This window comes from Siphateles boraxobius, unplaced genomic scaffold, assembly GCF_051911475.1.
Source record: "Siphateles boraxobius isolate OS27281-9 unplaced genomic scaffold, OSU_SipBor_1 6, whole genome shotgun sequence".
Taxonomy (NCBI): Eukaryota; Metazoa; Chordata; class Actinopteri; order Cypriniformes; family Leuciscidae; genus Siphateles; species Siphateles boraxobius.
The window spans coordinates 24,851,804-24,878,818 of NW_027509186.1; the positions used below are offsets into that span (position 1 = coordinate 24,851,804).

Genomic DNA, 27,015 nt, shown 5'->3' on the forward strand with positions numbered 1-27,015 from the left:
TGTGTGTGTGTGTGTGTGTGTGTGTGTGTGTGTGTGTGTGTGTGTGTGTGTGTGTGTGTGTGTGTGTGTGTGTGTGTGTGTGTGTGTGTGTGTGTGTGTGTGTGTGTGTGTGTGTGTGTTGGAACAAAAATACATTTATAATGGAATTTATACATACATACAAATAAATAAATAATGAATCAATGTACACCAATAATATAAGTGCAGCCTTTTCATCCATCTTCCAATAAATTAAAGTCTCTTATAATTTTATGCCAGCAAATTTGCAGGCCTTTTTACTCTTTATATATTTATATGATGGAAAATAGTTACAAACAAAATACAGAGAAATTATGTTTTGTCTTCAGTTCATACACTTACGTTTATAAATACAATTTACAAAGAATAAATACTACATTACTGAGGAAATTCTGCATTTTGTCAACATTTCAAACACAATATTGTTTCTAAAAAGTAGGCAGTGATGAGACCTTTGTTTCTAACCAATAACATATTCCCAAAAAATATTTGATTGCATACAATAAAAGAAAAGTAGATTAGTTTGTCTCCATGTCAAGTCTTAAGAAATTCACTTTTGTATTGCATTAAATAGGCCTATATTTTTTATTAGACATTAAACATAACATAAACATTTACAACTATAACTAACAAGACATCCAAAAGATAAACAACCAAAATGATTGGGTGTACAATACTGGGGGAAAAAAGCTTCATTTATTGGGTAAAAAAAAACTTCATTGAATTGGGTTAAATAAAGACCGAACTAAACATCCAACATAAACTGAGGCAGTAAAACGCGCTTCTCTAAATGGAGCTATAGGGTTGCCGTAGTCGTGTGTTTGGTGGGTGGGACAAATACAAAGGCAAGCAGGTCAAGAGGGGGAGAAACCACGTGTGACAGCCAGGCTGAGTTGAGAACTGTCCTTCTCAAGTCAAGTTGTTTTCGTAATATCTTTGGATGTAACTAGCCATTCAGTGTGACGGAAGGCCATTCAACAGACCCACATCACAGCTCTCAGCAACGGACATCTGTTGCGAACTCTGAAACCAAACTAGCATTCTGGGAAACGAATCATGGTTAGCAAGACGGATGACATCCCAGCATCAGTGCCCGTTGATCTTGCCCGGGAAGGCGAGACAGCAAACAGCAAAGACAGCAGCAAGACATCCTTGAAGGATCCATGTGCTTGCGGTATGTGAGCTTTAAAGCAGTTTGCACTGTAGCATGCAGCCACAAAGGCAGACGTCACTGTGCTCTCGCTGATCTTGTTGTATTTTAACACAAGCCACTTTTGAGTAAATCAATGTTGAGATCTGATGTATGATTGACTGGAACTGGATAGAGGTCAAAGGGAAGTAGGTATCAAAGGACATAAACGAGCACAGTTCCGCAGGGCTGTCTGCTTTACAACCGTAAACACCATTGTGTTTCTGAATGGGAAGTGGGTGCTTTCATTGTGCTCACAACCTTTTGCAGGCCATATATTTTTAAGTCTTAATAAGTACTGCTCTAGTATTTATATCTTATCTTGCTGCTTGGTGATAAACTTATTCACAGCTTGGTTCTCAATATTATATTTTCTGTAAGAAGGCAGGTTGTCATACTAAAATTGACTTAAAATGTCCTTGCAGTGTCAGTATGCTGTGATCGGGGTTCCCTTTCTGATTTTTTCCAAGTCTTTTGTTATTACTGGCTAAATATTTTTTGAATTATCTTGTAGTGGTTGAACAATTTCTTTTCAATTAAATGTTATAAAGCAGAGCAATTAAGTTTAATTAACCCCGATTTGTGCTATTTTAATGGGAGGCCAGATTAATTTTAGCTAGCAGGATGGTAAACTTTAGCAAAGATTAATGTAAGGTGTCTGTTTACTCAGGCATTATTCTTTTGCATTATTCATTATTCTCATGAGTATATTCAAATAGAAGTGACAAAGGGATTGTAATTTCATGTGTCTGTAAATGGGACAACAGTTCAACAGTATTACGGTTCATTTAAATTGTCTAAAAAAGTAGTTTATGTTCATAAAATGACTACTGCAATATAATACGAGGTAAATGACAAAATAACAAACGTTCAACAAGACATCTACTCCTGCCTCTGCTCTAGCAAATTTAACAGCAAGTGCAGATCTGGGGTAAATGATTTAACGACCATGTGAAGCTCTTAAACGTGAACGCTAGAGATTTACTCGTTATTTACAAAGTAACTTTCATTATCATCAGTATAAAGTGTAGCTGTGTGTGAGGAGATCTTGACGCACATGTTCTGTAACAGCGCGCATGAACACGAATACACTGAAGGTCACCTTCAGTGGGACAACCATTGAGCCAGAGAGAGGAGAGCGAGGTTTTACTACGGTCTGAATTTCAAGAGGCCCTGTATTGAATACTTTTGATGGGCAAAATAACTTATTATATCGTGATGTTTAGAATATGTTCTTGAACAAAATATCGTATTAGCAATGTATAGCTTGTTTAAACGCGCGTGTGTTTATCGGCACCCCCCTCCGGTTTTCATTCAGGAAAGTGTTGCGTTCCTCGACCCGGATGCGGAAGTAGCTGCACATGGAAAGTCATGGTGCATGTACGCCGATAGAAGGTTATTGCTACCAGTTAAATATAGTGGGATCTGTTTGGTAAGTGTTGGGATTATACACTTTGCCTAGCACGTAGGGGCTATCCTGTAATTTACGACTTATTTTCTAGCTAACGTTACATGCTGTCATTTAATTGTTTTAGAGCAAATAGCCTGCTGCTGTGCACACTGTGTGTGTCAGTTAACTTACTGCTGCAATCCGTGTCACATTTAAGGAGACCTTGGAAGAGGCTGACAGTCGTTATGGCACCTGACAGCTGTGGAATTGGTCATTCTGACAACACGTTTAATGTTGAATTTGATGCTCGGGGTGATGCTTGCTTGTGTCTTATGTGATCTCTCTGATCTGTGAATTTTCTGGCTGGAAAATAGCCGTCTTTGTGCATTTGACACGATTTGTATGCAATTGCATTATGATTATACACGCAATAAATATTAATAAAGCCATGTAGGAAGCTGGTTAGACCATATTTGGTTTGTTACTCTGTTGTCTGTAATTATACTGCAAGTTCTATTGCTAATCTCCAAGTTTTGTTCAGTCTCATTCCACATTTTTAATCAAATGCGTTTGAATATGCAACTTTTTCTTCATCCAAAAACGTTATGTACATAAAGATATGTTATTTTGCATATAATGGGTCCTCAAGGGGGCTGGCTATGTTGATATTATATGATCAGCTGAATTTGACTACTTTGACCCTTTTGTTTATGGATACTTTCACTTGTAGAATAAAAACAAATCATGGCTGTGTACTTTTTACATAATTTGGATTACAAGGATCACTTCCTGCAGCTTTTGCACTACGGGTGCCAAATGTTCCGACACCACGCTCTGTTGTCCCAACACATCATGTCACTCCAAAGGGGATCTGTATGGGCTGCAGCCTCACTTGTGACTCACTTATTTCACCATAATCTCAGTCGTGATAAAGTCTGGCAGGTGTCCCTTGTGTGTTACTAGTGCAGGTTTAACTTGCCAATTTGTGCTGCTGCCATTTATTATTATTATATATATATATATATATATATATATATATATATATTTTTTTTTTTGGATTGTTATTGTTGTCACAATGGGACTTTGCACTTGCCTTTCACTTTAGCATAGGACAAACTAGAAGTCTGGCTAGTTAGGAGTGTCAGGAGTGTAATAGTGTTATATATATATCTGTCCTGACCACTCTGAATGATTTACCTGCATATGGTTGCAAATTAATCGTCAGGGTTTTATTTCTATACTGAAGATCTTTGAACCTCTGCACAAGTGCCATATATGATGCAGATGTTAATGTCTTCAATTAGATTGTGATGGGCTTAAAAGGAAAAAGGATGGAGTGAAGTCTTTGAATATGTTCGACTGTTATGGGGAGATTAGCATATCAGTATAGCCTAATGTAAACTTTTCATCGGATCCTCCAGCCTTTCAAATTCACTGAATGTGGCGTACACCTGGACTTCACCCAGTGAGAGGGAGGACTGAAGGACAGTGGGATTGACTTTGGGGTTGTGCAATGCTAAGGCACAAACCTTATACACACTTTGTTCTATTTAAAAGTCAGCCATTTTTGTGATGCAATTCACTGGATTGCCCGGCTTGAAATAATTTTAGGGCAGTGGCTCTCAACCAGGACCCCGGGGCCCACTAGGCGACGGCAGCAAACTTCCAAGAAGAACTCTTTAAAATGAGAGGGAAAAAAAACATGATTTTAAATCAGTTAATGCAACAAAATCAATAGGCTATTCCTTATTTTAATTCACTCACTCAAAAGCTGTTTTTTTCTTTAAATAACCAGGGTTCCTACCATTTTTTTAAAGCCCAATTTTAAGTGTTATTTCTGAAGTCATGTAAATTATAAAAAAGTACTCATGGAGCTTTACTATTTATTAATTAATGCACATTTTTAGTTCTCAAAAATGCTAATCACGTGCTCTAAAAATGCCAAGCTCTAAAAATCTTTTTTTTATTTTTTATGAAATCCATAATCCTCGTCCAGTAAATCTTGATTAACTAGAAAAGTCATGGGGCATTCAAATATCGTTGTGGACGACGGAGGGCCTTGAAATCAAAAAGGTTGAGAACCACTGCTTCAGGTTGTAGTTTTCCACTTGTAAAAAACAGATTTCAGTGATTTTTATTTTCGTTATTCTGATCAGGGTTATTAGTTAACTAAAACGAAAACCATAAACATTTTAGTTCGACAGTTTTCTTTTGTTTTATTTCAGCTAGATGCAAAGGCAACAATTTTCATTTGCATTTGATTTCAGTTGATGTATGCACTAAATAAAAAATGTAAATGAAAATTAATACCTATATTGTGACCCCGAGACATATCAAAATTAAAACTTTAAAATGAAAATGGACAATATAAAAATAATAACTCCATGTTCCTGTTTTTTTTTGTGTCCAAAATACTACAAAATAGTACACACTCCATTTACAGAATTTCCCTGCAGTAACGTGGTTCAAAATTTGTGTTAGAAGCTCCTATACTTAGAACCACCTAACCTAATGCTCATGATTAGATTTGGATTGGATTGGGGGAGATCTGTGTAAACACTCAATCTAGAGCAAGATAAAACACCCATATGGTGCCGCTAGGTCTGAAGAAACAATCGGTTTCGGGTTGAACTGAAGATGGCTGCTGTAAGTGACTGAAAAGAAGCACAAGCTCCACATTCCATTTAGTCAGTGAAAATAAATGACTCATTACATGCTATTTAAACTTAGGCATATGCATTTAATACATAAATATGAGGATTGGGGAATTGTAAAATCCGTTTGATCCGCCTCCCCTGTGGTCCTCGGTGTCTGAAGTGTGAGACCAGCTGCTTGTTGTCATAGCCGTGACCATTGAGGAGAGCCAAGGACATGCTGCAGTTGTCTTAAGCAAACAGTGTATTTTATCTGTGAGTTATGGCCGAGACAGCTGTGGCATTGGAAAACATGTCGGCCTGGCCTGGAATCTCAAATCTTTGTCATCTTATTCAATTTAGTGCATCGCATAACATGCTGCCTCAGCAGATCTGTTTGAGTGAATCAGTCAGTAAGGAAGAAGGGACCTCCTCAGACAATTGAGTCTGATGATATTGCAGCGCCACATTCATTCAGCCGGAGAGCGTGCCGGGAATGATTGCCCCCGAGACCCAGGACTTAAAACGGTTGCCGTGGAGATCTCCATGGCAGCTCGGCATTGCGCTGTGGGAGCTGTATTGTGTACAGTGTGTGAAGTGTCACAGGCCCTCAGAAAATGACCGGTGTGTGCTAGTTTGCTGAACTGTTGGTTAAAATCCACTAGCCTTATTCAACTCCTTCAGGCTAAGCAGTACCTGTGAAACGACAAGCTAAGTGATTAGTGAAATCCGTGTTGTGAGTAACGTCCTTTGTGAAACTACAGAGGGTTGTAATTAATTAATTAAGATCACTAATATAATGATTATTGGAAACGTTATTTTTTTATTATTTATATACTAATTATAGTATTAATAGTTTGAATTGGCTTTATATTGTCAGATTTTCAGTTTTCATTTTAATTATAGTTTAAGTTTTAGTAATTGTGTTATGTGCTTTTGTCATTTTATTATTTAAAAAAAAATGCTTTTTTTCAGTTTTCATAATTTTAGTACTTAAACTTTTCTACTAGTTGTTGCAGAGGGAGGGTTTCTAATTTTAATTTTTTTGTTGCATTTTTTGTTGTTGTTTTTCATCCAATATTTGTTTTATTTCAATTACTGAAAATTAAGTTTTAGTTAACAATAACAAAACTATTAAATATGAATGATCAATGAGCAATTAATCAGGGCTTTAGGTTAAAAAAAGAAGCCTGGAGTCATCGGCTCCTGAAATTAAACATTTAAGATCCCTCTTTTTTAAGTTTTATTTTTTTATAAATTATTATAAAATTAAATTGATAATATTATGCGTTTTCATAATAATAATATATAACTTTATATTATATGAACTATGGTGTTTTCTAGTTGTATTTTGTATAAAGTAGTTCCCATTGTATGCTTTCACTCTAGGGATCTTGATTATAATTGTACTGGTTTCAGTTGTTTTTTTTATGTTGTGAATGTGTCTTTTATTTACTCATTGTCATATGAACAACACCTCAGTTAACACAGTAGTTGTGGATGAGTAATTCAGTCTGATTCTAATCAGAAACCGAAAGTTTGAAATGATATATAATTTATTAACTTTAATAATTGTAATTAACTAACGCCACCTCACAAGATAAAATGTCAAAACTTCATACATTTTCTGAAAGTTAAACTAAAATATAAATTATTGTAACACTTTTATTTCTCTACCCACAGGACACCGTGGGGACACAGCAGTAATGAACGGGGACGCTGGTCACGATCAGGCCGAGGAGGCCGACTCCAAGCAGGATGGCAGTGCCGATGCAGACCTTGCAGAGGATGCCAACGAACAGGAAGTGATCGTAATTCAAGACACTGGCTTCACTGTGAAGATCCAAGCACCTGGAACCGAACCCTTTGACCTTCAGGTAATTCCTGTTCTTGCACTGACTTCACGTCACAGACGTGAAAAAAAATATTGTTACCAAATCTGTGGTTCCTACTCAGGTGTCACCACAAGAGATGGTGCAAGAGATCCATCAAGTACTGATGGACCGCGAGGACACCTGCCACCGCACCTGCTTCTCCTTACAGCTCGACGGCAACGTACTTGACAACTTTGCTGAGCTCAAGTCCATTGAGGGCCTGCAGGAAGGCTCCCTTCTCAAAGTGGTCGAAGGTACAATTTGAGACCATAAGTCTTGTATACTTGTATACTTATCATAAGTATACGTCTCATTTGAAGCATACTGAGCTTTCAACGTTTCTGTTTCCATATTGTAGAGCCCTACACAGTGCGTGAAGCTCGCATTCACGTCCGTCACATCAGAGACCTGCTGAAGAGTCTTGATCCATCAGACGCTTATAATGGAGTGGACTGCAACTCCCTCTCGTTCCTCAGCGTCTTCACGGATGGAGATCTTGGAGGTGTGTGACAGGAAGAATGTGAGGTAAATGGTTTCTAGGAGATTGACAGCTGGTATTCGATTGCCTGTTTGCTCTTACCTTCCGCAGATACTGGGAGACGCAAAAAGAAGGGCAGTGAACTTGAGCAGATTGATTGCACACCACCTGAACACATTCTGCCAGGCAGCAAAGAGCGTCCTTTGGTTCCCCTTCAGCCACAGAACAAAGACTGGAAGGTGAGAGCAGATTACGGATTTTTGCCATGACTCTTTCATGATGTCTCGTTTTTGTTTTGAGATTTTAGTTTACTTTTGCCTTGTCCTCTGTCTACAGCCTATGCAGTGCTTGAAGGTCTTGACAATGAGTGGCTGGAACCCACCACCTGGCAACAGGAAGATGCACGGAGACCTTATGTATCTGTACATCGTGACTGTTGAGGACAGGCACGTCAGCATCACTGCCTCCACCCGCGGATTCTACCTCAATCAGTAAGCTAATTTATTACACTGCCTTCTTGAATACTTGATTCGGATGGGTCAATGTGGCATTTCATGATAAGTTGTAGAGTGCAGTAGTTGGGTTCCAGAAGTAAAAATCCAATTAATTTTCTTAATTTTTAAAGGTAGCGTAGGCAAATTTTGGAGCGGCTTGCAATAGCATGTTAGCTTTGAAAGCGTTCGAACCGAATACAATGATTGGATGAACATTTTATGGTCCTACTCCTCCCATAGACAATGTATATACATGTGAATACATTAAGACCACTCAACTTTCAACCAGCATAACAAAAAAAGTTTCTAGAACAAATCGCCTACCTTTCCTTCAATGACAACTTATAAATAAACCTTTAAAACCATGCCTATTTTGTGCTTCAAGGTTGTTAACCTATGTTATATGCTTTTGTTGAAGCCATCAGCCTGCATTATTTCAATAATTTTCTTTGTTACATTATTATAATGTGATGCCTTTATTCAATTGTAGCATGTAACATGATTGATTTTAGCGTTTATTTTTAATTTATTTAGAATTTATTTAGTGTAGAGTTGTAATATTATTGGTGATTTGTCACAGGTCCACAACTTATATCTTCAACCCCAAGCCAGCCAACCCCAGCTTCCTCAGCCACTCTCTAGTGGAACTGCTGAGTCAAATTAGCCCCACCTTCAAGAAGAACTTCACTGCTCTGCAAAAGAAGAGGTAATACATTATTAATACCAGTTTAGTTTACCTTTCACTTATATTTGGATTAAACTGATAAAGAACTCCTTTTGCGCAAACCGGCTCTAGCCTGTTTAAAGAATTATGAACCATTTTATCTCTAGCTAGTCCACGTTTGCACATATAAACATCCTACCACGGAGTCTGACAAAGGACACTTGGGAGCAGCAGTATGCCAGCTTACTTTACTGTGCATTATCAACTTAAGCCACTTTCACACAGAGATTCCGGAAAATACACGGATAAAGTGACCCGGGATTTGACCCGAGTTCATTTGAATTTGGTTCATTCACACTGCCAGTGATTTTCCGGAATCAGAGAGTGCAATCACACACAACCCGTAAAAATCCCGTCAAGACACGTGACGTAATGTCTTAGCAGCGTCTAGTTTGCTCTCTCGAGAAACCACGCTTGTGCATTTTTTTCTCTGATTCGATCATAAACTAGCGCATAACGTACCGTTTCACTAGCCTGCTTTCACTTCACTTCAGCGTCATCATTACGACACAACGTTGGTTACGGCTTTTTTTTCCACACAGCGCGCGTTCCGGGATTGATCCCGGCAATGTTACTAGGTACCCAACCCGGGATCAATCCCAGCATCAATCCCGGGTCTTGTTTGCGTTCACACAGAAGGTGTTCTGGCAATTTCCCGGGATCAACGCGCTGTGTGAAAGGGGCTATACAGTAATGCTATGATGTCGCAAGTCATGTGTGGTCACAAAATCAGAAATCCTCCTTTCAGGGAAATCTGGTGTAGTTATGTAGTTAAGTCTGCTTGTTTTCAAACTTTTTTATTTTCAGAAACTTGGGAGTATTGAGATATTTAAATTAATTAATCATGATTCATTTTGTGACATTTCAAGAATGTATGTTCTTCAATAAGAACAATAGTTATTATATGATTTCATCTTGATTTAGCATTTTAGTTCAGATTCAAGAATATATTAATCATTTATTAATTCAAATACATTGATGGCGTCCTGTGGCCCCCTTTGATAGTTTGCTGAGGCCCCCTAGTTGAGAACATCTGCTCTAAATGTTTATTTGTGTCACAGTTTTAGAGGCATTTTTTCTCCCCCATCTTCATTTGTCATGTTATTTGATAATAGGGTACAAAGACATCCGTTTGAGAGAATAGCTACTCCCTTTCAAGTGTACAGCTGGACTGCACCACAGATTGACCATGCCATGGACTGTGTGAGAGCTGAGGATGCCTACACCTCCCGTCTGGGTTATGAAGAGCACATACCTGGCCAAGTATGTCCTAAAAAGCTTTAATTTTGAGTGGAATTTTTTTTATAGGGCTATTACAATTTTCTTGTTCTCCGTGATAGACTAGAGACTGGAACGAGGAGCTCCAGACAACCAGAGAACTTTCTCGTAAGAACCTCCCTGAGCGTCTGCTGAGAGAACGAGCCATATTCAAGGTGAACATACCAGCACTAGTTTCAGAACAAGGACGTTTTCACTTGTTAAATTATTCAGCTTACCAACGCACTTCTGTTCCTCAGGTTCATAGCGACTTTGCCGCTGCGGCGACGCGTGGTGCGATGGCAGTGATCGATGGCAATGTCATGGCGATCAATCCTGGAGAGGAGACTCGTATGCAGATGTTCATCTGGAACAACATCTTCTTCAGCTTGGGCTTTGACGTACGTGACCACTACAGGGAGCTGGGCGGGGACGCTGCCGCCCACACCGCCCCCACCAACGACTTGAACGGGGTGAGGGCATACAGTGCTGTGGACGTGGAGGGGCTCTACACCCTGGGCACGGTGGTGGTGGACTACAGAGGTTACCGTGTAACCGCTCAGTCCATCATTCCTGGCATCTTGGAGCGGGAGCAAGAGCAAAGTGTCATCTATGGCTCCATTGACTTCGGCAAGACCGTAGTGTCCCATCCCAAGTATCTGGAGTTTTTGGAGAAGACCAGCCGCCCCCTGAAGGTGCAGCGGCATGCTGTGCTCAACGAGAAAGATGCCTCTGTAGAGCTTTGCTCCTCTGTGGAGTGTAAGGGTATCATTGGCAACGATGGGCGCCATTACATCCTGGACCTATTGCGTACCTTCCCTCCTGACCTCAACTTCCTGCCAGTGGAAGGAGAAGAGCTCACGGCCGAGAGCCAGAAGCTGGGTTTCCCTCGTCTACATCGCCATCGCCTGGCTTGCTTGCGTCAGGAGCTCATTGAGGCCTTTGTAGAGCACAGGTGTGTTCCTGCTACTTGATCGACATACTTATTCAAATCTGAGTAAAGTTGCTCTCCCATTTGTTGTCTAATGAAGGTATGGTTTGTGTACCACTTTCAGGTTCCAAAAAGTCACCGTAAAATTATCTCATAAGAATAAAGCCACAAACTTTGTTGTTAATCATGATATATATCTTTATGTATTTTATAATAATAGTAATCATCATGATTAATGTTTTTATTATTAATATAAGTAACTACTAGTACAAAATTAAAAAAGAAAAATAGGTAAATATTTATTTTAAAAATCTTATGTAATTTATTATATTCATAGTTAGATAAGTTACTAATAATATTATTAACAATAATAATTATTATTATTATCTGTAACTAGTATAAAATTAAAAGCAAAAGGTAAAGATTAAAAAAGAGAATTACCCATTTTACCTTTTAATTTTGTACTAGTTACTGGTACTAGTACTAATAACTATAATTGTTATTAATATTATTAGTAATTTATGTATCTCTCTCTCTCTCAGCTCTTGACAAAAATTAAAAAGTAAAAAAAATTAAATAATCCATCGAAAATGTGTGTGAGAATAGGGTTTTTAAGTATTTAGTCTTCTCCTTAATTGCTAATTTCTTGAATGTCCCAAAGGCTAGTTTGTCAGTGGGTGTAAACATGTTATTCTCTTGTGCCTCAGATATCTCCTCTTTATGAAGATGGCAGCACTCCAGCTGATGCAGCAGAAAGCAAACAAAGACAAGAGCGCAGCCCTGCATGACACGAGCACTGCAGATGTGGAGTCTGAATGCAAACCGCAAGCTCTTGAAGCATCTGAAAAGGTTCTTGACGACAAGCAAACCTCTCCAACTTCCTCTGAATCCACTCTGACCCCCGATGACTCAGAGGCAACGACTGTGTCCGAAAACTCTGCTCCTGAGAACCAGGAAGACCCAGCCGATCAGAAAGCCCAAGTTCCTACTGCAAACACCAATGGTACTCATGAGCCTTCAGCTCCAGAGAGGCAAAATGGAGGGTGTGATAGTCTCTTGGAGGGTAAGAATGCTGATGAAATGATTCCTGGACTTGCCCAAGCTAAAGAGCTGGCCGAGTCCTTAGCAGCAGAAGATGGATCAGGTATTGGTACGTCCTGTGAGCGACCGAAAAGAGTATGAGAGGGAACAAGAGCAAGAGCTGGTAGAGATATGCACTCATACATTTTTTTTCCAAGAGTTCTGTCATTCTCTCATTAGAAGTCCTGCTGTTGTCTTTTTCATTTGCTATCTGTGTTTATTCAGTGCATCTCTCCTCTTGCTGTGTGCTAATGTTCTCTCTGAGACTCATTAACGGAGAGACGAGGATCTCCTAGATTGGTTTTATAATAATCTGGCTCCACTGTGTTGGGACTTCAGTTTATTATTCCCAGGTCTTCCACCTGACAACACTCTCCCTTCTAATCTTTCTCTGTGGTGATTAGAAAACCTGCGTTTTATCCGATTAAAACCAAATTAATTTATTGTGTGTTGGATTAACGTGTGGTGATAGTGGTTTTATAACCCTGTTGTTCATTATGCTTATAATTGAAACCAGGGTTTTTCAAACTTTATTTAGATGTTTTAATATTCAAATTTAATATTTCAAACATTATTTTAATATTTGTTAATTTTCATGTATAAAATGCATGTAATGTATAAAAATTCATTTGTGCTCCATTTATATGAAGATAATTTGATACTATTTTAAAACCATACTAACAATTACACTTCAGGATATATTTTAAAAGAATAAAGAATTGTCGTTCATGACCCCTTTAAATTGAATCAATGTCTTTAAATGTCTTTTGTAGACCACCAGTTTGAGAACCTCTGATTTCAACCAAACACCTTAGCATGGTTATCAATCATTTGGTTTGCTAAATTTGTGATCTTTTTTCGAAATTATTTTATTTTAGTGTTGTTTATATGGTGAATTCATTTTTGACATTTTGTGGAACATTTGCCTTTACACAGACCCCAAAAGCCGAGAGGTGGTCCTCAACGCCTGTAAAGCTGTGGGCTCAATCAGCAACACCTCTTTCGACATTCGCTTCAATCCAGATATCTTCTCTCCAGGTATAGTGTACATTTGTGTGTGTGTGTGTGATTTATCTTAACAATATGGGCAAAGTTGGTTACATGACCTCATCCATCTCTTACAGGAGTCCGCTTCCCAGATGACAGCGCTGAGGACATCCAGAAACAGAAGCAGCTTCTCAAAGAGGCGGCAGCCTTCCTAGTGTCCTGCCAGATCCCCTCTTTTGTTAGTGATTTAATCAACACCTGCTTTCTCAAAAAAACCAACAACTGTATATTAAAGCAATAATCTATGACAGGCTGTGGTAAAGTCATTCGAATGCACTCCCTCAAGCGGCTTATTAAAATTATACAACTGCAGCTATATAGCAATATAATAAAATAACCCACTTCTCAATAAATATTCAAACAATATTCTGAATAAACCATTCACCCCAAATGATATGATTCACTAGTCTAAATCACATACTGTTTACGGTTTCCAAGCAACATGGCAGCTTGACACATTAATATTAGAGTTGAATATCCTTATTTTAGATAACATGTACAAAGGCATAGACACCTTTGAAAAGTGTTTTTAGAATATATTAATTTGGCTGCTGACTTTGATGTTTTTTACCTTTGTGTGCAGGTAAAAGACTGTTTAGATCACAGCTCTTTGCCTATGGATGGAGCAACAATGATAGAAGCCCTTCATCAGCGTGGCATTAATGTGCGTTATCTTGGTACTGTGTTGGAGTTTGTGGACAACATGCCTGCAAAAGCACAACTTGAACACATCTATGTAAGTGAAGGAGTGTTTGGTACTTAATTTTTTACAGACCTGTTCCGTGTGTACATAGTATGTACTTATTATAGTTACTACAATAACTGGGTAATAACTAGGTACTAAACTTAACTAGGAACCTACCTGTAAATATAACCTTAACCACCTTAATGTAGTTACCTTATATTATTTAGTATTTTTTATTAGTATTTTCTTAGGTAAGTATACTGTAAGCACGTACTGTAAAATAAAGTGCACCTGATAGTTTAATATAATACAAAAATATATTTTTGTTTCTAACTTTTTTTATATATATAATAACAACTATGGATTTAATTTGTTTTGTTTGTGCATGCAGAGAATAGGAATCAATGAGCTGATCACCAGATGTGCAAAGCATATCTTCAAAACATATCTTCAGGTAAGTTACTAATATGGTACATTGACAGGAATATCATGGTACTTTTTTTTTTTTTTACATACTGTTCAAAACTTTGGGCTCTGTAAGATTTTTCTAAATATTTTTGAAAGAAGTCTGAATCAGTGTCACATGATCCTTCAGAAATCATTCTAATATGCTGATTTGCTGCTCTGCTGCTTTTTTCAGGATTTCATTACGAAAAGAAAGTTTAAAAGAACAGCATTTCTTTGAAATAGAAATCATTCTAAATTTGTGTGCTTTTACTTTCGGTCAATTTATTAAATCCTTGTTGAATACAGCTTTTTTTTCATTTCCTAATGACTCCGAAATGTTTACAATGGAGGGTGGTATTTACATAGTACTGTTGATTTTATGGTATTGCCATGATACATTTAAACAATAAAACAATGGCAGTACCCTTGTACTTTTACTTTTGTAGCTGTTTATTATCTATTAGCATATACCTTTGTGTTAATGGTTGTTTGTTTTGTGAATTGCAGGGTGTGGAGCTCTCTGCTTTATCCGCTGCAGTGAGCCACTTCCTGAACTGCCTCTTGAGCTCTTTCCCAGATGCAGTGGCTCACCTTCCTGCAGATGAGCTGGTGTCCCGCAGAAAGAGCCGCAAGAGACGTAACCGTGTCCCCGGTGGAGGAGACAACACGACCTGGGCCAGCCTGACACCCAGTGAGCTGTGGAAGAACATTACCTCTGAGGCACAAAGCTACTATCACTTTAATCTGCAATGGTGAGAACTAGTTATATATAAGCACCCCTGGTTTTATTAACCTAGTATTCTGGAGACTAAAGGCTCTGATACACCAAGCTGGTGGTTGATTGTCAACCATGTCAGGCCGTTGTTGAGCTTAGTTTTTGCTGTGTGTTTTGAATCGTTGGGACTGGTTGAACTTTGTCTGTTGCTTTTTAGCCAATTGAGCATGTTGAAAATGGTGAATCAGCATTTGTTGGTGAAAGAGAAAACTCTGAAGTTCCTTGAAATGTGCAGCATTATTCAATGTGTTGATGTAATTTCTACTGAAACTGGAAGACAGTGTGGGACATATTGAACAGCCCCTCCCCTTTTTTAAAATAGCCAATAGCATTTTGCTACAGCTGCATGGAGCACACTAGCTTATAGATAACCTTAAAGGTATTGTAGGTAGAAATCCCCAAAAATCCAAATTTGTTTAAACTGTCTTTATATATCAATGCATAATTAAAATGTAAGTACTCCGGAAAAGAAATTATAAAAATCGAGTGTCTGTAGTTCTCTCAGGACTGTAATAAACACAGCTCATTATTCCATTTGGGGCAAAAGAAATGATTGGCTGGGGCGACTGTCACTCTCCCTCGCTACCATGGATACCACCTCTGCTGATACAGGAGCAGCCCAAATGCACGCACCCGTTTGATGAGGCACGGAAGCTAGTTATAAAAATTATGGCAGAGAAAGAACTGTCAAAATTCTCAGTAAGGTTACCTGCATATAGAGGCAGCGAAGTCAAACAAGTTAAAAAAAGGAAGACAGTATTTGAAAAGGCTATGAACAAAAAGTCTTTGGATAAATAAAGATATCATACGAGAGTCAATATCGGCGTGGCTTTCCAGCGGTGGCGACGACTGAGTGATCTCAAGGGGCTGAAAAGTGACTCCATGATGGCTTTATTTCTGCTGGACAGGTAATCTTGCTGTTTTCATTTTGATGGCATTTATTTTTTCATGAAGCATGTATCACTAGCACACGTACCTACCTAATATTAGCTACCTAACGTTACGTAGCATAACAAACGGTACTGGCTTAGCTATGACAGTGTAACTTTGGTGTCGACTTGTACAATGTTACTGTTAGTGAGCCAGGGTTGAGACGATAAATAAGCAATAGGCCTATCTGCAGTTGAAAGCTGTTTTGTTTAATTTCGCCAAATATAACTTTAGGTTAAAAAGTTTAGGGGATCTAGTTTTATACCTAGCTTTACCCTCTGCCTAAACTGTGTTCCTATTTTCAACGTGATCTCTACCTGCTCCGTTTTTTCACGTTTGGTTTGTTGTTATACTGTATGCTCTACATATGTTTACCTATGTCGTTATGTTGTATCTGTATGTGCTATACAATATATGTTGTGTGTGTGTGTTATATCATCTTGGGTCTGCAATGCAGTTGTGAGAAGGTGTTTGAGTGTATGTTACTCAGTTTATCTGTAAACAATCTTATGTTATGAATCTTACAAATTCACCTTCATCACAGTGTAACTGATAGTAACGGCAAACGTGTATCAATGAAGCTATCTATAGCTTTGCCTTATATTGAGTTTGATTCCGTTACGAGCTAGTAAAATATTTTAAACTTTACCAGTCTCGATATGCAAGCTTGATAGTGAGTACTAACAGCCATGTTAATTGTTTATATTCATACTGATAAAGTTAGTTATTTTGTTATTTGTGATTCTGACATAATGTCACTACATCTGGTAAAGCTGGTAAACATGTCCGACTCTTCCAGCTGAGCGAACGGCCGGGATCGCGCGTTCATTTGTTTTGGGGGCGTGGCTTTGGAAGGAGCCAAGAAGGGAGGGGGTGGGAGTTAATGGAATAATGAGCTGTGCTTATTGCAGTCCTGAGAGGACTACAGACACTCGATTTTCATTATTTCTTTTCCAGAGTACTTACATTTTAATTATGCATTGATATATAAAGACACAGTTTATACAAATTTGGAAAAAAAAGTATTTTTGGGGATTTCTACCTACAATACCTTTAAGACTAACATAATTATACTAAAAGCTAAAAAACCTACATTTTGATTTCACGGGGACTTAAACGAACCAGTCAACTACACGAGAATAAAAGCGATAGTGATGAAAGCGATCAAAGTACTAAAAATATGGCACTGACAGAAGGCCGTTCACGTACTCTTACCTGACCATTCCAGTATGCAAATATTTCATGACATTATCATCTGGAATGAAGAAAGTGATTAATATTCCAAATGGTAAGCAAGCACTTCTTTGTTTAAGCATTAAATATCTGCAGTTGCTGATATAGACATTTATTTCCTCTCAAGCATGAGCTGAACATGGTTGGCCATTGTCTGTAGTTGTTGTTTTGTTAAACCGCACACGATGCAACTGCAAATTCTTTTTTTTACTAGTTTGTTGTTGGTGTGTCACGGCCTTAATGGTGTTGTGCTTTTATGTTTCACAGTGAAAGTGTGGACCAAGCAGTGGAGAAGTACAACTTGCAGAAGATCACACTGCTGAGGGAGATATCAATCAAGACTGGCATTCAGGTAGTGCTGTTATCGATCTTGCTACGTGTGCTCCGTCAGGCCGGTACTGACAAGGATTTTCTTTGTGCTTCCCCTGCAGATCTTAATAAAAGAGTACAACTTTGACAGCCGCCACAAGCCGGCCTTCACCGAGGAGGACATCCTGAATATCTTCCCTGTCGTGAAGCACGTCAACCCCAAAGCCTCAGATGCCTTCCATTTCTTCCAAAGCGGGCAGGCCAAGGTTCAGCAAGGTACCTTAAAACACATCATAAATGAACCTCCACAAACAATGGTTTTGTTATGCTGATTGATGTGTCCTCGGTTCTTAGGCTTCCTAAAGGAGGGCTGTGAGCTCATCAATGAGGCATTGAACCTCTTCAACAATGTGTATGGAGCCATGCATGTGGAGATCTGTGCCTGCCTGCGCCTTCTGGCCCGACTCAACTACATCATGGGTGATCACCCTGAGGTACATCCTACAAACTGTTACCACTCAAATGTTTGGATACAAATGACTGAATTTGTTTCAAATAAATTTAGTGTTTTTACACCTATAGACCATTGGTTTTGTTCCAAAACAGGGACTTAATTTGTTACAATGTTGCATTTTCTTTTCGATTCGGTTCGCTTTCACAGGGCAACCTTTCAAAGCGTACCAAATTGTGTTCATACAAGTCACATGTGAGTAACTGTCCTCTTATGGTCAGCATTTCATCTGCGTTCGCTCCATGAGCTTATTGTGGCTTTATTTGTAACTGTCGAGACACACGCAAACACTATATGAATGTATCTGTCATTCCCGCTGTTAAATTATATACTACATTTGTATTAATACTTCAGCAAATTCAAACGCGCGCTGTCTAGGGGTTTACTGTGTCAAGACACACACATACACTATACGAATGTTATAAATATAATGCAGCTAGAGCAGGAATCAAGTCTTCATCGGAACAGCATTTTCGCACGATAAAGCACAATTACACAACATTCTAAGATGAAGGGGTGCTCTTTTGGTTTTCAACTGTGAAAACTAATGTGCTCACTCACAGAATCACACACTATTACTATTTATATAGTACATTTCCCGTTATGAATTGGTTCGTGGTCCGTTTAGTCGGATTGCTTTCACATCTCAAGCGAACCGAGTTCGTTTGCAATTGGCCCGAGAACACCTCGTTCAGGCAGTCTCGGAGTGTTTTTTTTGTTTTTTTGGTTCAGATCCAAGCGTGGTTGCCGTGTTCGCATATGCCTAAATTAACCGAACCAAGGGAGAAGACGCACCAGGTTCAGAAACAAACGCTCAGGTGTGAAAGCACCCTTAAAAACCTCTAAATTTTTTACTCGTGCTTAAATTTTTGAGATTAATTGGTTAGTAAGATTGAAATAATTTACAATTTTTGTTCTGCTAGGATCCATTACATTGATCAAAAGTGACAGTGAAGAGAGTTATAATGTTATAAAAGATTTCTATTTCAAATAAATGCTGTTTTTCCCCTTTCTATTCATCAAAGAATACTGAAAAATGGTATCACTGTTTCCACAAATATATGAAGCAGCACAACTGTTTTCAACACAAGAAATGTTTCTTGTGCAGCAAATCAGCATATTAGAATGATTTCTGAAGGATCATGTGACACTGAAGACCGGTGCTAAAAATTCAGCTTTGATCACAGGAATAAAATGGGAAAAAAAGATGTGAAAGACATTTTTTTTTTATATTGTAATGTCACAACTTTTGTCACAAAAATATTATCAAATAAATGCTGCCTTGGGGTGCATAAGAGACTACTTTCAAAAACACATGAAATCCCCCTAAAATTTTGATTGAGAATGTTGTGTCTACATTTAATTTATTTACAAAACTATTATTTTACTAAACTAATTTATTCATTATTTTGAAATAGATGCGAAGGAAAATCAGCTAGTGCTCAGCATACATATGAACTACTTAATTGTTATCTCTAATTTTACAGCTTTATTATTATTTGAAAGTTGAACTATTATTCTAAAAAAAGAATGAGTAGTGTCAACACTAGTCTATTGAAAATTATTTTTGATTAAAGTGTGGCTGATTTTTCCTCCCCATCTTTTCAAGGCTCTGAGCAATCAGCAGAAGGCTGTCCTGATGAGTGAGAGAGCACTTGGTATTGAACACCCCAACACTATTCAAGAATATGTAAGTGTCTACATAATTTTCTGTACATATTTTATTTGTTGTGGTTGCTAAGGTTCGTTCTATTGCTCTTACTTTAAACAAACCCTTTTATTTTAAATCATGTGGTGTGCTGTTACTTTTCTAAAGGGTTGAGACATACGATAAACAGACAATAAAACTGGAAAGAAAATCGCGTAGACTAGCCTTGAAGAATCTAGGCAACCGCCGAAATGCTCTAACAAATACTCGTATTTATTGCTCTTGCAATCACCAAAAAACAGCTTGGGAATCACCTAGAAACATACAAGCAGATATTCAGATCTGATACTGGCAAGAACCACTCAGATTTTCTTTAGAAACTGTACAAATGTTCTACTACAAACTCAAATGAAAACAGTAAATGAACTTTAAACCAGTCTCTGTGATCTGTAAATGTTTCATGTTTGTTCTCCACAGATGCACTTAGCTTTGTACTGCTTTGCCAACGGCCAGCTGTCCACTGCCCTGAAGCTGCTGTACCGCGCTCGCTACCTCATGCTCGCGGTGTGTGGGGAGGACCATCCTGAAATGGCCCTGCTAGATGTAAGTCTAAAACATTTATTTTGATTTGGTGCTTAACCTGTGGCCATTCTTTGATTTGCAAAGAACTAAACCGAATGTTCTGACCTTCATTTGTTGATGATGTAAACTCTGAATTGTCGATGAGAGAAAATTTAATTCCTGTGGTCACTAAAGTTTAGGCAAGTGTAACAATGCCAATGTCCCACTCTGATCCTTTGTCTTTGACGTAGAGCAATATTGGTCTGGTGCTTCATGGTGTGATGGAGTATGACCTGTCTTTGCGTTTCCTGGAGAACGCCCTGGCCATCAATTCAAAATACCATGGGACACGATCCCTGAAAGTAGCTCTCAGGTACGTACTTCTAAATACACACTAGTTTAAATTAGAGTTGGGTATTGACACGGATTTCACAATGCCATTGATTTGATTGCAATTCGATTATATTCAATATTGATTTGTTTGGCAGGCACAATATATGTCAGTTTTTCTTAAAACAATCTCTCAACTGAAGCTGTAAAATATACAGGGAAATCTGTCAGTTGGTACATTAATATAAAAGGTTAAAATTAACTACAGAGTCCACTCAAATAAAAACAGCTGAATAGATTTATTTAAATGGCAACTTTTTAATGATATAATTATGTTTCTACTCCAATTTCGTAATTTAAATATAAACATTTAAATAGTGGGTGTCATAACTTGTTTTCGTGACAGATTTATTACAATAAATGAAACCTCACTTAAAGGTTATGTAAAAAAATATTAATGAATATGCAATATAGTGCATATTCTTATCAAAATGTTCCTCTATTTTTCAAGCTGAATAGCAAGTTATGGACATTAAATGGCTTTCCTGGGGTAAAAGTACTTATGAAACCGTTTACAAGCTGTATTACTGACGTCTTTCTGCGGTTGAAACACTGAGCGATAACATGAGACATGATTCAAAACAGTACAACAATATTGTTTCTTTCAACACATCTTCTGGTGTTCATTCATGTTTATTTTATGCAATAACTAGCAATAAAGAGGAAGAGATATTCACGCCATATTAAAAAACGTCAAAACGGCATTTATTGTTTGGATTTCCTGATAAAATTAACAATTTGAAAGCTAAGACGGTCTCATAGCAAAAGTAACAAAGCTTATTGCGATTTATTGAATGGGAGGCACGCTACAAATAACAATCAGTGAAGTTTTGTTCATGCATCAACAGAAAACAGCATAAACTAAAAGATCAATTCTTGGGATTTAAGAATCGATATCGGTTCATCGAACTAATCAATATTGTCAACCCAGCCCTAGCTCAAGTCATTGGTGTCATATGCAGTCAAAATGTGTAGTTCATCTTCTCTGTTCTTCTGCAGTCATCACCTGGTGGCCAGAGTTTATGAGAGCAAAGCTGAGTTTCGCTCTGCACTGCAGCATGAGAAGGAGGGTTATACCATATACAAGAACCAGGTACAGTATATCCGACCTGCTATCTCATATAGATCGGACCTGATGTCATTTTAATGATACATTTAAGGTGCAGTCATGTTAGTGAAATTCCAGAAAATTTAGCTGCCAAAGAAAGTCCATTGTCCATTATCTACATTTGTAGAAATATATGAAGCACTACTCACACAGAAGTCACTATTAGATCAGATCAAGCAGCCTTCTGTTGGTCAATGCACAAAATTCATGTGACCATCTTGAAGCTTTTGTGAAATCTATGTGGGGAAATGTTTTGCCCTCGTGTGAAAATCCTGATGTTGTAGATTCCTATTGATTTCGCTCTTTAAAATTCACAAACAATGGTAAATGTGACCGCACTTTTAATCTTACAATTGGTTGTACAAACCTTTGCGATTAAAAATAATGACTGTATACAAATGAAAGGCTGATTTTAATAATGAAGATGTAGTACACTGATATCATAATTAATGACAACACAATACACTTGTGTTTAAGGTTGGTGAAGGTCATGAGAAAACGAAGGAGAGCTCGGAGTACCTGAAGTACCTCACACAGCAGGCTGTGGCTCTACAGAGAACCATGAACGAGATCTACAAGAACGGATCAAATGCTAGCATAATGCCTCTCAAAGTCAGTCACACCTCAGCTGTCCTAGGCCTCGATGGCTAAACATTGTTACATGATCTTCTCAGGATCTTTGTTGATGGTTTATTTTTTTTCTCTCTGTAGTTTACGGCACCAAACATGGCCAGTGTTCTGGAACAGCTTAATATCATCAATGGCATCATCTTTATTCCTCTCAGGTGAGTAAAGGTTTATACCGTTTTATTCATCAGTTTAAAGTCAGTCTTTTAAATATTTTGTCATGTTATATAATTGTAGTCCAATTTATCCAGTGTGAAATGGCATATCATTATTTTACAAAAACTTTAGATAAACTTTAACCGAACATTTTGTTTTCAAACTTTTTTTTTTGTGGTAATTTATAAGGTAATTTAATCCTGTGATCAAAGCTGAAATTTCTGCATCATTACTCCAGTCTTCAGTGTCACATGATCCTTCAGAAATCATTCTAATATGCTGAATTAGTGCTCAAGAAACATTTCTTATTATTATCAATCTTGAAAACAGTTGTATACAATTTTTTCAGGACTCTCCAAGATTAGAAAGTTTTTTTGTTTTTTTTTAAACAGCATTTTTCTGAAATATAAATATATGCTAACTTACACTACTGTTCAAAAGTTTGGGGTCAGTTTCTTTTTTTGGAGGGGGGGAGAAATTAATATTTATTCAGCAAGTATGCATTAAATTGATCAAAAGTGACAGTAAAGACATTTATAATGTTACAAAGATTTTTTATTTCAAATAAATGCTGTTCTTTTGAACTTTCTATTCATCAAAGAATCCAGAAAAAAAAACTGTTTTTAACATTAATAATAATAAGAAATGTTTCTTGAGTATCAAATAACATTAGAATGATTTCTGAAGGGTAATGATTCTGAAAATTCAGCTTCACATCACTGGAATAAATTACATTTTAAAATATATTCAAATAGGAAACACTTTTTAAATCGTAATAATATTTCACTATATTACTGTTTTTATTGTATCCAATAAATGCAGCCTTGGTGAGCAGAAGAGACTTAAAACATAAAAAAAAACATATATATATATATATATATATATATATATATATATATATATATATATATATACTTAATTCAAGCCTTTGATTTCTTCACACAGCCAAAAGGACTTGGAAAATCTGAAGGCTGAGGTGCAGAGACGGCAGCTGATGCAGGATTCTGGGAAAATTGAGGAGCAGCAGGGTAGTCAGTTAGAGCTGGATGACAAGCTGCCAGTGGATGATTAACAAACCCAACCGTACAGCCCCTCTCCATATGAGGAGGACACGATGCAGGAGCCATCTGTTTGAACCTGTGGACCTGAAAACTGAGCTGTCTAATCTAACCAATTCAATTTGAGCATAATGGGGAAGGGAGGACCAGGAACAGGTGACAAATAAAGTGTACAAATTGTAGTTTGTAGCTGTAAAGAGAATGAAAGCAGATGTTTTACACGTGCAATTCAACAACATGACCCCTCGAGGTCTTCCAGAGGAAAAAGCAGGAGAGAATGTAGTCCTTCCTCTGTGAGTTTGCCGAGATGAGGCTGGAGGTGACCAAGGATGACCATGACATTTTAAACCAGAGCCTTATCCATCCATCCATTCACCCATCAACCCCATCTCTTACCTTCTCATCTGACCCCAGGATAAACCACAACCGTCCCAAACCAACCAACGAGTGTAGAGAGATCCTAAAAACACACCTCCTTATCTTAAAACTCAGGTGATTTCTACACTGCGCACCGGATGAGAGACGTTCACGTACAATTCAACAGAGATATACTTATGAGAATCATGGGCTTAAGAATGTACAGTTTAGAGGTCTAGTCTCAGAACCGAATGGTAGTATTGTGTCCCATACGTTATTTCTGTGCTCTCCATGGCTTCTGCCTTTAGACAAAATCAGATCGATGCAACTTTACAGATGTGTGTTCTCATCCAATCATTTAAGATCGGTGGTGTCTGTAAAACAAGGAATCTTTTTTGTAAAAGTACATGAGAAGCCATTAGATCTTTCCTGTAAACGATAATTTAAGCCATGTATTTTTTTTATAGAAATACATTGGGAAGCTGTATAAAGCTTTGCCATGGGGGTTAGACAGGTGCTTGATTCATTTTGATTGAAATACTGATTTGAAATGTCCAGTTTAAACTCTTTTTCACTTTAAACGTGTGTATGTGTGCGTGTTTATGTATGTATGTCTCTTTATGGTTGTCCATGCTAGTGCAGAAATGGATTCTGAGGATTTCTCCAAAGCTGCTGCAACAGAACAATATTGTGATGATATTTTTATACATACATCATTGATAACGGATGGACTCGGGCAACCTGTTAAGACGAAGATGGTGAAAATGTACTTCCTGTAATGTGGTTTTTGAGATAAGATCAGTATATTCTCCAGAATAATTTAGCACACCGTTCAGGAACTTGCGAGAATCGTGTTCCTCCCTAGCAGTATTTATTGCACTTTCCAGTGCCGAATTTTTGCGTGGTTTTCAAATAGGACCACCAAAGGAGGAAAAAGATAGGCTGTTTTGATGTAACATACCAAACAAACAAAAAAAGATGATCAAGGATGATGTGTTTGCTTGTATACATGCTTTGTGTGTGTCCTGCAAATGTTAAAATTGTTGCTGTGTATGAAGCAATATGCTGGAACTAAGTGCACCTTGGATTATGCACATGGATGCAAGAAAACTGCTAGCCTGGTTGTATTTCTCTATTAAAAAAAAAATTGTCTCTGAAAATGGGTGGGAAAAAACGATTTTACTGGTAAATGATATTTATGAGCAAGAATATCTAATTGTGTGTGAGATTTGTGCCTATTTAAGCTTATTTAAGTCAAAAGGTCTGGCAACTGTATTTTTTTTTTTTTTTCAATTGTCAATTCATCACTTCTTGGCCATCAGTAGATTTTTGTAATCCGAAAGCTTGGATGTTGGACAGAAGTTATTGAATGTCTACTTCAGTACCCTTAGGTGCCACATGGGTGTGCTGCAGTCAATATATTACATTGATAACGGACATAAACAAACTTTTGATGTATTACATTATAATATATGAACTACGTTTGAAACAAAACAAGTGCTGGAATCGAAAGTTGAGTTTAATAGTTAATAACCAAAACTTATTAGAAACATGACTAATTTTCTGGTGACGTGATGATGGTAGCTTAGTGGTTAAGGCTCTGAGTTGGTAACAGATGAATCTCAAGTTCTGTGTCAAATAAGTATGACCTTAGAACTGAAGGGTTAATGAGAAAATCCTGTCTCTAGTGTGTTCTTGAGCCAGGTATTTAACCTCAGGGTTTTCCTGGGCTGTGGTTTATAAAAATAACAAGTAAACAATCTGCAGTCAAGATTGTTAAATATGATCTTAATTGAATATCTTCATGCTTCCTTAGTTGCACATCTCACAGAGAACAAATCAGTAGATTAAAACAGTTTTGAATTTAGTCGCAAAGTCATTTTCATAATGCTCACCAAATCTGTGACATATTCATGTTATGTAGCAAAGCAACATGTCAGATCAAGATTTCAATAACTGCTTGCATGACAAAGCAATTTAATGTAATTTTTTAGAAAGGTCTGGGTTTTATTTACAACAGCAAAAACAAAATGGCAGGTATTTTCATTCATTTTCCTTTTTGAATTTGAAGTGTCTTGAATGTCTTCATGGGTATAATATTCAAATGACAGTTAAATCACAAAATGTTTCTGCGTCAAGGACTAACAAAGAAAACAAGTTCTTTTTTGTATTTCTAAATTGTTGGAAGATAACTGATAGAACAATATTTTAAAAGGTCAGAGCCTATAAGGCTTTATTCATTTAAATATCTTTTGTTAGCAAATGATTAATGACAATTATGACACCTGCCACACTCAGTCTGCAGCACATTTAGTTACATTTGCTCTAGAATAATCTGCATAAATCTATTATAAACTAGAATGTCAACATTTTGTTTTCTGATTTAGAGCAATATACAGTGCTCAGTCTCAATGTCATCTGGTGTCTAACAAACAGATCACATTGTTTTTTATTCTTTAAAAAAAGACCCAAGGATATCTACGGATTTCTTTTCTTTTGTTGTTGTTTTGATTTCCCTGTTTTCGACATGAAATGTTTGTCATGCCCTTTGTGTGTCTGTTTTGGTTTCTTTAATGAGTGGTACATTAATGTCAGTTCTAAATAACAATCTAATTATTTTTGGTCTGAGTATCCTTTTGTATTAAAATGAATAAAGAAACTAGAAAACAACATATGATTATATTCATTGAAATATTGTGTATACTGTCTAAACACAGGACATTTTACACTTTGTTTTCAATATTGTCTACATTTCCTTTTAGAGGAACTGACGTTTTTATTTATATATAAACTTTATTTAGGTTGCAACAACTAATAGATGTATCAATATAAATCATTTGCATCATATGGATGGTTAGTTACAATCAAAGCCTGAATCATAATGTTAACTGGTTTGTGCACCTGACCTGAGAATGAAACAAGTGACACTCACAAACAGGGCATGCGGTCTGATTGTACCCAGATTAAAGTTCATTGATGTGGGTCATGTAAGAAATCATTTTTCACGGTCCATTTTTGTAGTTATCTGCTAAACTAGGCGAAGAGCTGAATATGTATTCAAGTAACGCCCACAGTTTTTGAAAGGAGTGCGTGAGATTGAAGGGC

General features: G+C 37.3%; 1 protein-coding gene across 4 annotated transcripts; it reads left to right on the forward strand.

Annotated features, from left to right (window-relative positions):
• The first annotated feature begins 818 nt into the window (after nt 1-818).
• cluha (CLUH binding protein of NUMT mRNA a) lies at nt 819-26,580 on the forward strand. Of its 4 annotated transcripts, none has more exons than XM_077208349.1 (26): nt 819-1,192; nt 6,914-7,107; nt 7,187-7,358; nt 7,463-7,606; nt 7,694-7,821; nt 7,919-8,073; nt 8,657-8,782; nt 9,916-10,063; nt 10,141-10,233; nt 10,318-11,012; nt 11,696-12,051; nt 13,005-13,106; nt 13,193-13,293; nt 13,699-13,851; nt 14,192-14,254; nt 14,755-14,999; nt 17,453-17,537; nt 17,617-17,770; nt 17,849-17,988; nt 19,615-19,695; nt 20,131-20,256; nt 20,466-20,587; nt 21,604-21,697; nt 22,190-22,324; nt 22,424-22,497; nt 23,441-26,580. In XM_077208349.1, the coding sequence occupies exons 1-26, from the start codon at nt 1,075-1,077 to the stop codon at nt 23,565-23,567; spliced, it is 4,131 nt and encodes a 1,376-aa protein (XP_077064464.1). In that variant the 5' UTR covers nt 819-1,074; the 3' UTR covers nt 23,568-26,580. The 4 variants fall into 4 exon arrangements, with proteins under 4 accessions (XP_077064464.1, XP_077064463.1, XP_077064465.1 ...); XM_077208348.1 differs by having other exon boundaries at nt 828-1,192; nt 11,696-12,138; XM_077208350.1 differs by lacking the exon at nt 819-1,192 and adding an exon at nt 2,314-2,639 and having other exon boundaries at nt 11,696-12,138.
• The last annotated feature ends 435 nt before the right edge of the window (nt 26,581-27,015 follow it).